Source organism: Bos indicus x Bos taurus, chromosome 26 (assembly GCF_003369695.1).
Source record: "Bos indicus x Bos taurus breed Angus x Brahman F1 hybrid chromosome 26, Bos_hybrid_MaternalHap_v2.0, whole genome shotgun sequence".
Taxonomy (NCBI): domain Eukaryota; kingdom Metazoa; phylum Chordata; class Mammalia; order Artiodactyla; family Bovidae; genus Bos; species Bos indicus x Bos taurus.
This window is the reverse complement of record NC_040101.1, coordinates 36,395,349-36,407,425: the sequence shown is the minus strand read 5'-3', so window position 1 is coordinate 36,407,425 and position 12,077 is coordinate 36,395,349. Positions and strand designations below refer to the sequence as shown.

Sequence of the window (12,077 nt, the reverse complement as noted above, 5' to 3'; positions counted from 1 at the left end):
GGCCTCTCAGACCAGCTGAGGCTGAGCCACCATCCACCCGCCTCAGGGCCTTGGGCTGAGTGAGGGGAGCTGCTGGCCTGGCCCACATTCACCTCTATAGGCCTCAATCATTAAGGCTGTCCCGCGTGAATGGGGAAATCCCTTTTTCAGGAAGTTGAGAGAAGACATAGTCATTAATAATGGAGATTAGGTGCTAGAGCAGACCGAAGGTCAGAGCTGGAAGAGAAGAGTCCCTCCCGTACATAAAAGTACACCTACCCCACCACCAGCAGGACTTTTCACTCTTACACAGACGTGGACACAAATAAAAACCCAAAGCATTGGAAACGGGTAACTATACATATTTTAATAAGTCAAAGTCTGGAATCCTAAGCCTCAAATGATTCCTTAGAAAACTCCAGAGAAGACATACATTTGAGTACAAGCAGATTCATTGATCCCCATGTATGTTTTTTACGTATACTGAAGGGTTTTTTTTTTTGTTTACAGAGGGGAGGGGAGGGGCGGGAGGGGCAGGGAGGGGAGGTGAAGCAAACTAAACTCCTAAGAGTTGGAGGCTGAGTAAGGTTAATGGGAAGTTTCCTAATGAAAGGACACCTTCCATGTTGCTACAAAATGTTTCTTTCTGACTTGCCATCACAGTAACCTGAAATATAGAAAACAAAGCTATTAGTGACAGAAAGATGGGCCCAGTATTCAATGTAGATAGTCACTATCAGGATGGCCTTAGGACTGGTGTTGTTCAAATGCCTCTGTCAGGGGACAGCTAGATGTAGTTGTAATATATTAACATCTTCCAGGTTTTCTGAAACCCTCTGATTTCTCTGGGGGCGACCGGTACGGGCTGAGAGCACAGGATCTGCCGTATAAAGTAGCGTTCTTTTTGTCTTAAATTTGCCTCGTTGCATTTCAAAGAGATGAGGGTACCTCCTCCTGACTCAGGAAGCGAGGGCCAAATCAGCCTGGCCGCGGCTACTCCTTTGGCAGTTTTACGGAACGTTCACTGTGCCCTCTGTCATGTCGCCAGGTAGTGACACAGGGGCTCCAGAGTCACACAACAACCTTGGTTTGCATCTAGCTCAGTTATCTACTGAATATCTTGGGCAACTTTCATAAGTTTTTCTTAGCCTCTGTTTTCTCATCTGTAGAAGGTGAATCATGAGAAAACCTACTTCATAAGGTATATCCAGGATTAGGTGAGATGAGGCAGGCAAGACTTGGCGGGGAGCCCGGCTGGAGTGAAATCCTTTGCCTGCCCTATATTTAGGCTACCCCCAGCTGAAGCATCAAAATCTTATTTATGTGTTTGGTCTGGGTTCATATCCGTTTGGTATAGTGTGGGTTAGCTAGTTAGATGACCAACAGAGAAGTTCAGTTTTGTTCTCTGTTTTCCCTTACAATTTAGCATTACTTTATTTGGATTCTGAAATGCAGGTTCCCATGGGAATGTCTATTTAAAATAAAATGTGCAGTCTCCTTCAGAATGCTACTGGGTTTTAAAGCAAGATTAGCCAAGGGTGATATTCATAAAAAGATTCAATGGGGCTTCCCTGGTGGCTCAGACAGTAAACGATCATCTTGCAATGCAGGAGACATGGGTTCAATCCCTGGGTTGGGAAGATCCCCTGGAAAGGGAATAGCTACCCACTCCAGTATTCTTGCCTGCAGAATCCCATGGACAGTGGAGCCTGGTAGGCACAGTCCATGGGGTTGCAAACAGTCGGACGTCACTGAGCTACTAACTCTCTGGTCTGGTCAGGGAATCTCAAAAAACGTGAGAAAACCAGCTAGTCAACTTGTCTCTCTTTAAGTGTTTACACCAATGGCCACATTCAATGCCCAGCTCTTCACTGGGGCCACTCAATCCCCAAACAATATTAATTTGGTCAGAATGGTTTTTTGGGCAGCGCAGCCAGGAGCAAAATCATGTGACTACACAGTGGGCCTGAGGTAGCAGATAAGAAGGAAGAGACTGTCCCCTTTACTTAACTTTAAGGGCCAGGGTTTTGGATAAAAAGCTTTTTGCCCACTCCTTGTGCATCAGCCCCATGAAAAGGCCAGTGAAAGATCTGGTTATGAAGCATGAAGACTTGGACTCAGAGGGGCACCCAGGTTCCCCTGTTTCCTTCTGCATGCAGATGTATCGCATCTCAGGGCCTGCAGACCCAGGGAGCCTGCTCCCACCCACCACTCACCGTTGTGAGGGATCAGCCGGTACTGCCTGGCCAGGCACAGCTCCTCCTGCCTCTGCCGCACGATTTTCTGCACTTCCGGGGAAAAGCCGCTGGGGTCTCGGGCAAACACGAAAGAGTAGCTGTCAGCGCAGGTGCCATCGAGGTTCAGGAGGCGGCAGGAGTACTGCACCGCAAAGGTCTCGTAGTCCGTGTCAATGATCCAGTGGTCATCGTCTGCAGGGCAGAAAGCCACGGGGACTCTGTATCTCCCTCACTCAGATGTCAGGGAAACTTAGCGCCGGGCCCCAAAAACCAGCCACTTCCCCAAACTGGGTTCAGCAGTTAGGAAGCAGGAGACCACAGGGAGTTCTGACAGCAGTTAGAAAACTGGGACCATGAGAGAGGACCTTGGCCTTCACAGGAAAAACTCCTGGAGTTGGTGGCAGGGGTGGGAGGGACCACATTTGCTTTAATGACTGTTTCTCTCCCTGATGACAAATGTGATCGTATCTTTCATAAGAACAACCAAGAATGTGAACCCATCAAAACCACAGGCTAGACCTGTCTGCTGTTGTCTTCTCCATCTACCCTGACAGCATCTCGTGCCTCTGTGGCTGACGTTGATGGCCACCAACATGTGTGATCCGCAACATAAGCATGTGTCTTTTGCATTGATCTGTATCAGCCAGTTCCCGGTCCTCTCGCTACCCACACTGCCCTCCTGCCTCTCAGTCCACTGGGCGATCTGGTTCATGGCCTTTCTGGCTCCATCCTAATTCTGGCTCGGTGACCTGACTCACTTCTCTCTCGAGGCTGGCAAGAGGGTAGAATCTGCCTTCGGGGCACAAGATGCCCACCTTTTGACATCAGATATTCTTCCTTAGAGAACTGCTCAGAGCTCTCCTGACAGAGGCAGAGTTGAGCCCTTGAAGAATTTAGATTATATTTCTTCCTAAGACTGGGATGTAAGCCATGCAGAGAAAGTGTAAACAAAGGTGGTAAGAAGGTCAACAAAGGCAGGATGGGAAACCACGTTCATAAGAATGTAGGTGAGAGGTTTGCCATGGAGAAAAACAATGGGGATAACACCTTTGTTATCCAAACACCTCACATTTGGTAAAACGTGTCACATCTCTACTTAACATTCTTGTTGATATATAACCATGACCAGGGTTTTCTGAGCTTTTTGTCAGTCAGTTACACTGTGGACACTTGTCATGCTTTCTCAATTATTTTTCACAGCGACTGAAAGTGCACTCTCTCATCCTCATTTTCCAGATAAGAAAACTGAGGCACAGAGAAACTAAATCATTCACCTAGGATCACAAAGAGCAGGACAGAATTGAGCTCCGATCTGACTCTGGAGCCCCCGTGCCTAACCTCTACAGCACACTGTCTCCAGGCATTACGTAAAACTAGGGGCCACAAGGGATAAGAAACAGATGCAAAGCCTCTGTGTCTTCATTCCACACCCAAGTCATGAAGCAAGTGATGATCTCTGCTCTATTTCATGTCCTGTGCTGGAAGAACGCTCAGCTCCCAGCACTGAGGGTGTAAGGGAGATCTCTAATGCTTGCCTAAGTCACCTCTGGGTGTGCCTTTTGGCTCTGAGAACCCCAGGAGTCCCTGCCAAGGAGGGGCTCAGGCTGAGACCAGGCCTTGCAGGAGAGCTGCATCGGAGTGGGTGGTGAGCCCTCTTTTCAGCTCACTGCAGGCCCTCCATGAGGAGGACTGAGCCCTCCTGGATCCTCCAGAATTTCCCAAAGGGCGGGTGTCAGAGGCTGGGGTGGGAAGGGCCAGACATAAGACCGTTCAGGGGTGGCCATGTTCATCTGTTTGATAAGATGCAAATTCTAAAAATTACTGATCTTGTACCCCCTGGTATGGATTTTTATAATCCATTATCAGAAGTTTATCTTTTATCCTAAATAGACCACTTTAGGAAGTTTTGCTGAGTTATTTGAAAAAACTTTTATTATCTCTAGGGATAAAAGCTTTTCCCCTTATTGAATAGTAAGTCCTTTTATATAGTGTACATCAATACTGAATGAGCAATTTGGTAAAAGATAAAATTTCATCTAACACAACTCTAGAGGAAGTCAAGGAGTATGCGCCCTGAGTACATGGGCTACGTGAAAGGAGCTGGCTCACCAAGCTAAGCGTCCCCCTGAACAGGCCCCTGGGTCCTATTTCCCAGGAGAGCTCCAATAATATTTTGTAAAATTGTAAAAGTTGATTGTATTAGGTTCCTGCTGTTTAGGACCATCTAATTTTGACCTGGGAGCTGGAACCCCTGGCTTCTGACACTGTCTCTCACAAACTTGTTTGCATGACCTTGGACAAAGCACTATCTTTTCCCCTCTCCCCACCCCCTTTTTTTGGCCATGAGGCATGTGGGATCTTAGTTCCTGGGCCAGGGATCAAATCTTCACCCCCTGCAGTGGAAGTGAGGAGTTTTAACGGTCACCAGGAAGTCCTAGCACTGCACTGTCTTGACTTCAGTTTATTCATCTGCATATTGAACCCCGTTCAGAGTGGTAACTCTCCATCTTTAAGATTCCATGATGGAACTCCCTGGTGTCTTGGGGGGAATTAAACCCTTAGGTTTAATCCCTGCTGGGTGATCTAAGATCTCACGTGCCATGCAGCTTGGTAAAAAAAAAAAAAAGTGAGATTCCATGATATGCCCCTCTGGCCTGCATTCTTCTCTAGGTACCAAGTAGACTCCAGATTTGAAGCTTAGGAGAAATGAGGAAAAAGTAGAAAAAGCATGTACATGCATGTTCCCACAAATTTGTATCAGGTTAAATTTTAGGATGCTTTTCTGAGAGTCCTTAACACTCTGCTCCTCATATGAGTTTCAGGGCTTGGGAGAAAGGGAAGAGGTCACTGTCACCCAGAACACTGTGGCTGGCTCAGACTCTCAGCACCCAGCACTGGCAGGTAGGGTACCTGGGAGTGAGCCAGGTCCTTTGATGAGAGTCTCTCTCTGAGCCTCTGCTGGGGCACCTAGCAGTCAAGCTGTTTCCGGGATTCAGCCCAAAGAAATGGAGGAAACGCAGCAGCAGCAGCACCAGGCTAAGCGGTGATGTGAGCTGGGTCTTGAGGAGGTGGGAGGTCTAAGCAAGGGGAAGGCCACACACGCTGGTGCTGGCAGGACGGGTGACCGGCAGGAGGTGGTCAGGTGACAAACCCAAGGTCCTTTTGAGCTTGGGCCAGGTTTCTGAGCTGGGAGAGGGGATGGGAGGTGGTGAAGGGGCCTAGCTGCTTCCAGTCTCACCCCTCTAGCCTCCAGCCACGCTGAGTTCTGGCTACTTACACACGATTCTTCCCTAAGGTGCCCCTGGAGAAAAACCCAGCCAGTTGGCTATGTATGTCTTCGATCCCCCTCGAGACAGTCCTACTGAACTGACTACTCACTTCCTTTCTGGAGAAAGGACGCTACGCCCCAGTACTTCATCTTGAACTTGGCAGGGTCCTCAGTGTCTGTGAAGGTGCCCACCATGTCTGCACACACGTCCCAGTTACTGCAAAAACCAAGGGGATTCTGAGCCAGGCCAGGCAAAGGGCTTCCTCCCTCCATGCCACCCCGGGCGCTCCCTTCCCGCCCCAGTGGGGATTTGGCGCTCAGCCTGGGGACCCTGCCGCGCAAAGAGCCCCCGCCCTCCCCCACCCCCGCCCCCAGAGGGCACTGACTTTAAGAGACGGACTCGGCCCTTGGCCGTGGCGCTCATGTGGCCATTCTCGTCCACGGAGAACTCGGCGACGATGTTGTCTTGAAGAAACAGGCCCTCGGGGTCCTTCTTGGCCATGGCGTACCAGGTGCCGGCGAACTGGGGAAGAGAGGAGAGCCGGGTTTGGTGTCCGGGAGCGCCTGGCCGGCCTCTGGGAAAGGGGAACGCGGGGCGCCCGGGACACCGGTACCTACGCGAGCCTTGTCGAAGTTCTCCTTGACTCGGAAGCTGCTCACCCGGCAGTCGCGCTCCGCCCGGGCGCTGCCCAGCGCCGCCAGTAGCACCAGCGCCCACACCCACTCCATCTCGCTCGGGAGTCCGCCCTGCGGGAACCGCGCGCCGTGAGCGCCTGGCGGCTGGACCACTCGGCCCTCCAGCACCGGTCCCCAGGCTCCATCTTGCCCGCGAGGGGCCCTCCTCCCGCCAGAGCCCTGGGTTCCCATCCCGCCCGCCCCCAGACCCTCATCACACCCATCCCGGGCCCCCATCCCTCCTGCGCCGGCCCCCAACCCCGCCTGGCCGCCGCTCACTGTCGGGAGCTGCGCGCAAGCCTGGCCGCGGGTCCGAGCGCGCGTGGAGCCAGCAAAGCGAGCTCGCCGCGGGGGCCGCCGGGCGGCTTTATAGCTCCGGGGGGAGGGGGTCGCGCTTTCGTAACGGCGCGGGGTGAAAGACCGAGGGGGAGGCGCCGGGGCCGGCGGGCCAGCACTTGCATAACGCGCCCTGACTCACCGCCGCCCGGGCGCAGGGAGGGCGCCTTGGGGCGAGAGCCTCCCCTCCAGCGCCGCCCGGGGCTGGAGCAGCTGCCGCGCGGGGTGGCCTCGGCGGAGCCTCCGGCGGCGGCGAGCCGCGGGCACCAGCCCTGGCCTAGTTACCCGGCGCCCGTGCCAGCGGCCGCCAGCTGCGGCCTGGGGTGGCCTCGGGGCCCTGTTGCTCTGGCTGGAGGCTCGGGTAGGTCTGGCGGGAAGACCAGACCGTGGCCTCCCAGAACGAGGAACATCTGCGATGCTGCCCGGGTGCGTTAGTGCTCGGGCCTGACCGTGCCAAATTGGCCCCTCGGTCCTCTGAGGACTAGTTGTGTAGGAGTTTGGGACTGTTTCCGCCACATAGTTTTTCATTTTATAAAGGGTGTCTTTTACTCTCTTTCAGGGGAGTTGTGGTGCCCTTGGATCAATATTTGTTCTTTAGTTTCAACATCTTTAGAAGTATTAAAACCCTCCCTGTTAAATATTCTCCAGAAACGCAACCCTGGTCAGGACAGGAAATATTTTAGCCACCTCGGTGGTCGCCTACTTAGTCTGTGGCACTTCGCTCAAACCGCTTTGAAACACACCTACCAATTGTTTATGCTGCAATTTGATTTCAAAGCCATAGTGGCATCTTGTTTTGTTTCCAAACCAGCTAAGGTGAATTGACTGTGAGCGGAGGGGAGGGGGAGGGGAACAAACGTCTGTGACGTCAATGGTCAATTAAGTCGAAATGCTGTGACTGGTTGTGTGATTTTGCCCAGTGGCACAATTCAGGGCCATGTTTTTCTCTTTCCATTCAGTTAGAGCTCCTCTAATCTGATCCAAGCAGTCGGAAGACACAGCTTTGGACTGAAGGAGAATTAGGGATAGGGCAAAGAGGTATCACCTTTTTATAAGATTCCTTCCATCAGTTCTGGCCCAAATTGGAAAAGGCCAAGATGAATTTGGTCCATTTTGCTACCGCCAGACCTGAAATAAGAGAGGGTGGAGGTGCAGGAGGGTGGCAGCCAAACAGAGAAATAAAGAGTTGATGGTCTTTGCAGGGCGCTGGGAATACTTCTGAGCCTCCTGAAAAAAAATACCTGTGGCTCCTGCCACCTTCCTGTGACCCCTTGGGCCTCTCCCTGCCTGATGGTCTGCTTTCACTTTCCACCTCCCCCCCCACTCCTGTTCTACATTTGAGTCTGGAGGTGTCTCTGGAGTGCCAACCTTGATGCAATTAACTCCTTACTGCCTCCTCCTTTCTGCTAAGAAAGCCCTGTTTCAGGCCTACCAGCTAACTAGGAGCTCTTTGGTGAGGTCAGTTTTATCACAGGATGTATAATCCCAAACAGAACTGCACCTGGTTCAAAATTGGGAAAGGAGTATGTCAAGGCTGTGTATTGTCACCCTGCTTATTTAACTTATATGCAGAGTGCATCATGAGAAATGCTGGACTGGATGAAGCACAAGATTGGAATCAAGATTGCCAGGATGAATACCAATAACCTCAGATATGCAGATGACAGCACCCTTATGGCAGACAGCGAGGAGGAACTAAAGAGCCTCTTGATGAAAGTGAAAGAGGAGAGTGAAAAAGCTGGCTTAAAACTCAACATTCAAAAAATTAACATCACAGCATCCGATCCCATCACTTCATGGCAAATAGATGGGGAAACAATGGAAACAGTGACAGACTTTATTTTTCTTGGGCTCCAAAATCACTGTAGACAGTGACTGCAGCCATGAAATTACAAGATGCTTGCTCCTTGGAAGAAAAGCTATGACAAATCTAGACAGTGTTTTAAAAAGCAGAGACATTACTTTGCCAGCAAAGGTCTGTGTAGTCAAAGCTTTGGTTTTTCCAGTAGTCATGTATGGATGTGAGAGTTGAACCGTAAAGAAGGCTGAGCACTGAAGACTTGATGATTTGGAACTGTGGTGCTGGGGAAGACTTGAGAGTCCCTTGGACTGCAAGGAGATCAAATCAGTCAATCATAAAGGAAATCAACCCTGAATCTTCATTGAAAGGACTGATGCTGAGCTGAAGCTGTAATACTTTGTCTACCTGATGCAAAGAGCGACTCATTGGAAAAGACCTTAATGCTGGGAACCGTAGAAGGCAGGAGGAGAAGGGGACAACAGAGGACGAGGTGGTTGGATGGCATCACTGACTCAATGGGCATGAGTCTGAGCAAGGTCTGGGAGATGGTGAAGGACAGGAATACCTGACGTGCTGCAGTCAATGGGGCTGCAAAGAGTCGGACACGACTGAGTGAATGAACAACAACAACATAATCCCAAACAGCTCCAATAAGGTCTGCTTCAGAGCCACTCCTGCAGGGACACTGTGTGTGCCCATACATGTAGTCATTCCCTGTGCTCCCTAGTTATAGGTGGGGTCCCTTTGTATCTCCTGTCCAATGTGTGGTTCCCCTCCTTGACATTCCAAAATAGAGGTCTATCCACCTCTCCTCCAGTACCTCCAGTGCTGGAGAGCTCCTGGCTGAGCCCAGTTGCCTTTGGACTGTTATGACTGCCAGAAAAGTTCTCCCAATACTCCCAGCCCTTGACAAATGTTTCTCCCAGAATGATTCTCGTGATCCTTGCTTATGCTGTATGAAAAATAAATATAGGGGATTTCAATGCATTTTTACAGGGATTGTTTTTGCAGCAATATGTTTTAATGTATTTGTTTGATGCTTAAAAGTTGATATAACTGTTCTTCTCCCCCACCTCTCTCTCTTTTAATGATATATCGTAACCCTCGGTGTCCCAGATACCAGCAAAGAAAAACAGTTTATTTTGGCATTCTGTCTCGAATTTCTTCATGATTACAAACATGTGAGTAGAGGTCAACTGGTGTTTTTAACTTTGGTTCTTTGAAAGCTATCCTCATAAAATATTTTTTTTCAAATATGCATATATGTGAGTATAAGATCCACAGGAAAACTGTTCACAGTGATTACCTGTGTGATAGGATTAGGGATATTTGAGAGTTTATTGTTGATTTCTACCTTTTTAAACAATTTTCTAAATTTTCTTAGAGTGAAAATATTTAATCAAACAAATGCTCTTTTTGCAGACTATTTTCTTCTAGAAGTAAAATTATGGTCTAAATTACATCTTGTGGACTGTATATAATATACACAAAAGTTCATTTTCTTATCTACATCATGGAGAGTCAGATCATATTTCCCACCTTGGTATGCATCTCACCCCCAACTTTTCCACAGGATTTATCAAGAGATTTACACAGAGTAGATGCTTGATCAGTAGATATTGACTTAATTTGTTTTACTGAAATCAGTCACTTTAAGTCAGCTTTATAAAATATGTATTTAAAAAGACCCAGTCAGAGGTCAGTCTTTCTAAAAAGTAATTTCCCGTATTTATTAATTGTAGCAGGGAGGGCTCGCTGTCCTTTCACCAAAAAGTTTTCACTCCCCTTCCGTGGGGGCTGGAGTTGTTGCAAAGAGACCATCCTGCCAGAAGACAAGCTCCCTACCCCGCCACCACCCAACTTCCTACAGTTCTATAAGGCCACATGCCTATGTTCTGGTCAATGGAATGTAGATGAAAGTGCTATGAGTCATTCCCAGATGGGGCTTTTAAAAGCTGCCTATCTAATAGTTAGTCTTTGCTGTCTTCCCTCATCTGCAGGCTGGTGAAGCCTCTCAGCCTGAGGACCCCACCCATGATTAACTTTATGTGAATGAGAAATAAACTTCCATTTGATTAAGCTGGTGAGATTGGGAGTTACTGTAACAGGAGCTGGTGTTACCTTAACTAATACAGCAGCAAGTCATTAACTCCTAGGAAATATTGAAAATGTTTTGCTGTAGTTAAAAAAAAGGACGAATGTGAGAAATTTGTGTCCTTAGCCTCATAAGAATTAAGCATGTCCAACCAGCTCCATTTTGTGCAAACTGATGTTTATATCCATATCTTAACAGAGAAGCCAAGAGAAGTTATAAACAAGGAAGTCGGGTAGCATTTATCTTCTGACTGCATTTAAAAGATGCCAAAATAATTGGTGGGAAAAAGGACAGTTTAGCCAATGTTTTCAGGAACAAAGAGTCAAACTAATTTTTTTTAATAAGGACTTTTCCCCAGGGGTTATAAAGCCATCAGTCAGTTTCATCAATTTAGTTGAAAGTAACATGGATTCCACCATATAAATTATCTGAGATACCTGGCATACCCATCAATTAGGTGCAGGCAGAAACTGTCATGAGAGCAAATGTGCCAGGTGAGAGGGACCTTTGCAGGTTGACTACTGGGATGTGCCTGAGGTCATTGCTATTAGGGGGTGTCTTTGAGTGATGCATAATGGCAGGAGCAGAGAATTTGGCTAAAGTGGAGCTGAAGAGTGGGTCCAATATGATGATTCAAAATGCACTTGGTTAATCCAGCATATTATTGTTAGTTTTATGACAGTACTTCAACATTATATGAATGTTATTAATACTTTGGCTGTTAAATAAGCATTGCCTCCTGCAGAAATAGTTAAGTGTAGTGGAGAATTTTGGAGAAGGCAATGGCACCCCACTCTAGTACTCTTGCCTGGAAAATCCCATGGATGGAGGAGCCTGGTAGGCTGCAGTCCATGGGGTCGCGAAGAGTCGGACACGACTGAGCGACTTCACTTTGACTTTTCACTTTCATGCATTGGAGAAGGAAATGACAACCCACTCCAGTGTTCTTGCCTGGAGAATCCCAGGGATAGGGGAGCCTGGTGGGCTGCAGTCCATGGGGTTGCGAAGAGCTGGACAGGACTGAGCGACTTCACTTTCACTTTCTTTCCCAAGCACCCTCACCTGTAGCCTGTGAGAACAGCCTTAAAAGCTTTGTTTATGAATGAATGAATTTCTTTAATATCGTTGTAGATACTTTAGAAAAATCGGGTAAGCAAAAGAGAAGGAAAAAAATTATTATATTGAATTCCACCACTTTGGAATAATCACTGTTAATATTTCTTAGGTATACTTCCATATATTTTTATGTGTATGTGGAATCATACTGCAATAGGATCTTGCAATTTACTGCACATCATAAATATCTGTCCGTATCAGTAAACAGAGCTTTACAATAGGATTACTCATTAATGTATGGTTTCTTATTTTATGACTATAATGCCACTTATTTACTCAACCTCATATTACTGAATATATAGGCTATTTCTAATCTTTTCCTTTTATAATTGTGCTTTTGGTGAACGCCCCTATAACTACATTAATCATATACATCCTTAGTTACTTTTGTAAGATAAATTTATAAAAGCTGAATTGCAGGGTCAAAGCTTATACACATTTTTAGGATACTTGATAATAAACCAAATGCAATATAGCCTCTTAATCTGTATCCTAATATCCAGTGTTTCTTTTCTCCAATTGACCTTTTTCAGTTCAGTTCAGTCGCTCAGTCGTGTCTGACTCTTTGTG

At 47.8% G+C, this 12,077-nt stretch overlaps 2 protein-coding genes across 3 annotated transcripts in view; one reads left to right on the top strand and one right to left on the bottom strand.

The window, feature by feature from the left end:
• Window positions 1-320: 320 nt before the first annotated feature.
• On the bottom strand, window positions 321-6,720 carry RBP4 (retinol binding protein 4). 2 transcript variants are annotated; one of them, XM_027528775.1, is made up of 6 exons: window positions 6,638-6,720; window positions 6,103-6,231; window positions 5,871-6,007; window positions 5,595-5,701; window positions 2,196-2,408; window positions 321-646 (listed from the first exon to the last, which is right to left on the bottom strand). In XM_027528775.1, the coding sequence occupies exons 2-6, from the start codon at window positions 6,211-6,213 to the stop codon at window positions 609-611; spliced, it is 606 nt and encodes a 201-aa protein (XP_027384576.1). In that variant the 5' UTR covers window positions 6,214-6,231; window positions 6,638-6,720; the 3' UTR covers window positions 321-608. The 2 variants fall into 2 exon arrangements, with proteins under 2 accessions (XP_027384576.1, XP_027384575.1); XM_027528774.1 differs by lacking the exon at window positions 6,638-6,720 and adding an exon at window positions 6,439-6,541.
• A 2,136-nt stretch (window positions 6,721-8,856) lies between these two features.
• PDE6C (phosphodiesterase 6C) overlaps window positions 8,857-12,077 on the top strand; it is a 60,873-nt gene continuing 57,652 nt past the window's right edge. The window contains exon 1 of the mRNA XM_027529270.1: window positions 8,857-9,477. The gene's annotated coding sequence lies outside the window, so the exon portion shown is untranslated. The remainder of the gene's footprint in view (window positions 9,478-12,077) is intronic.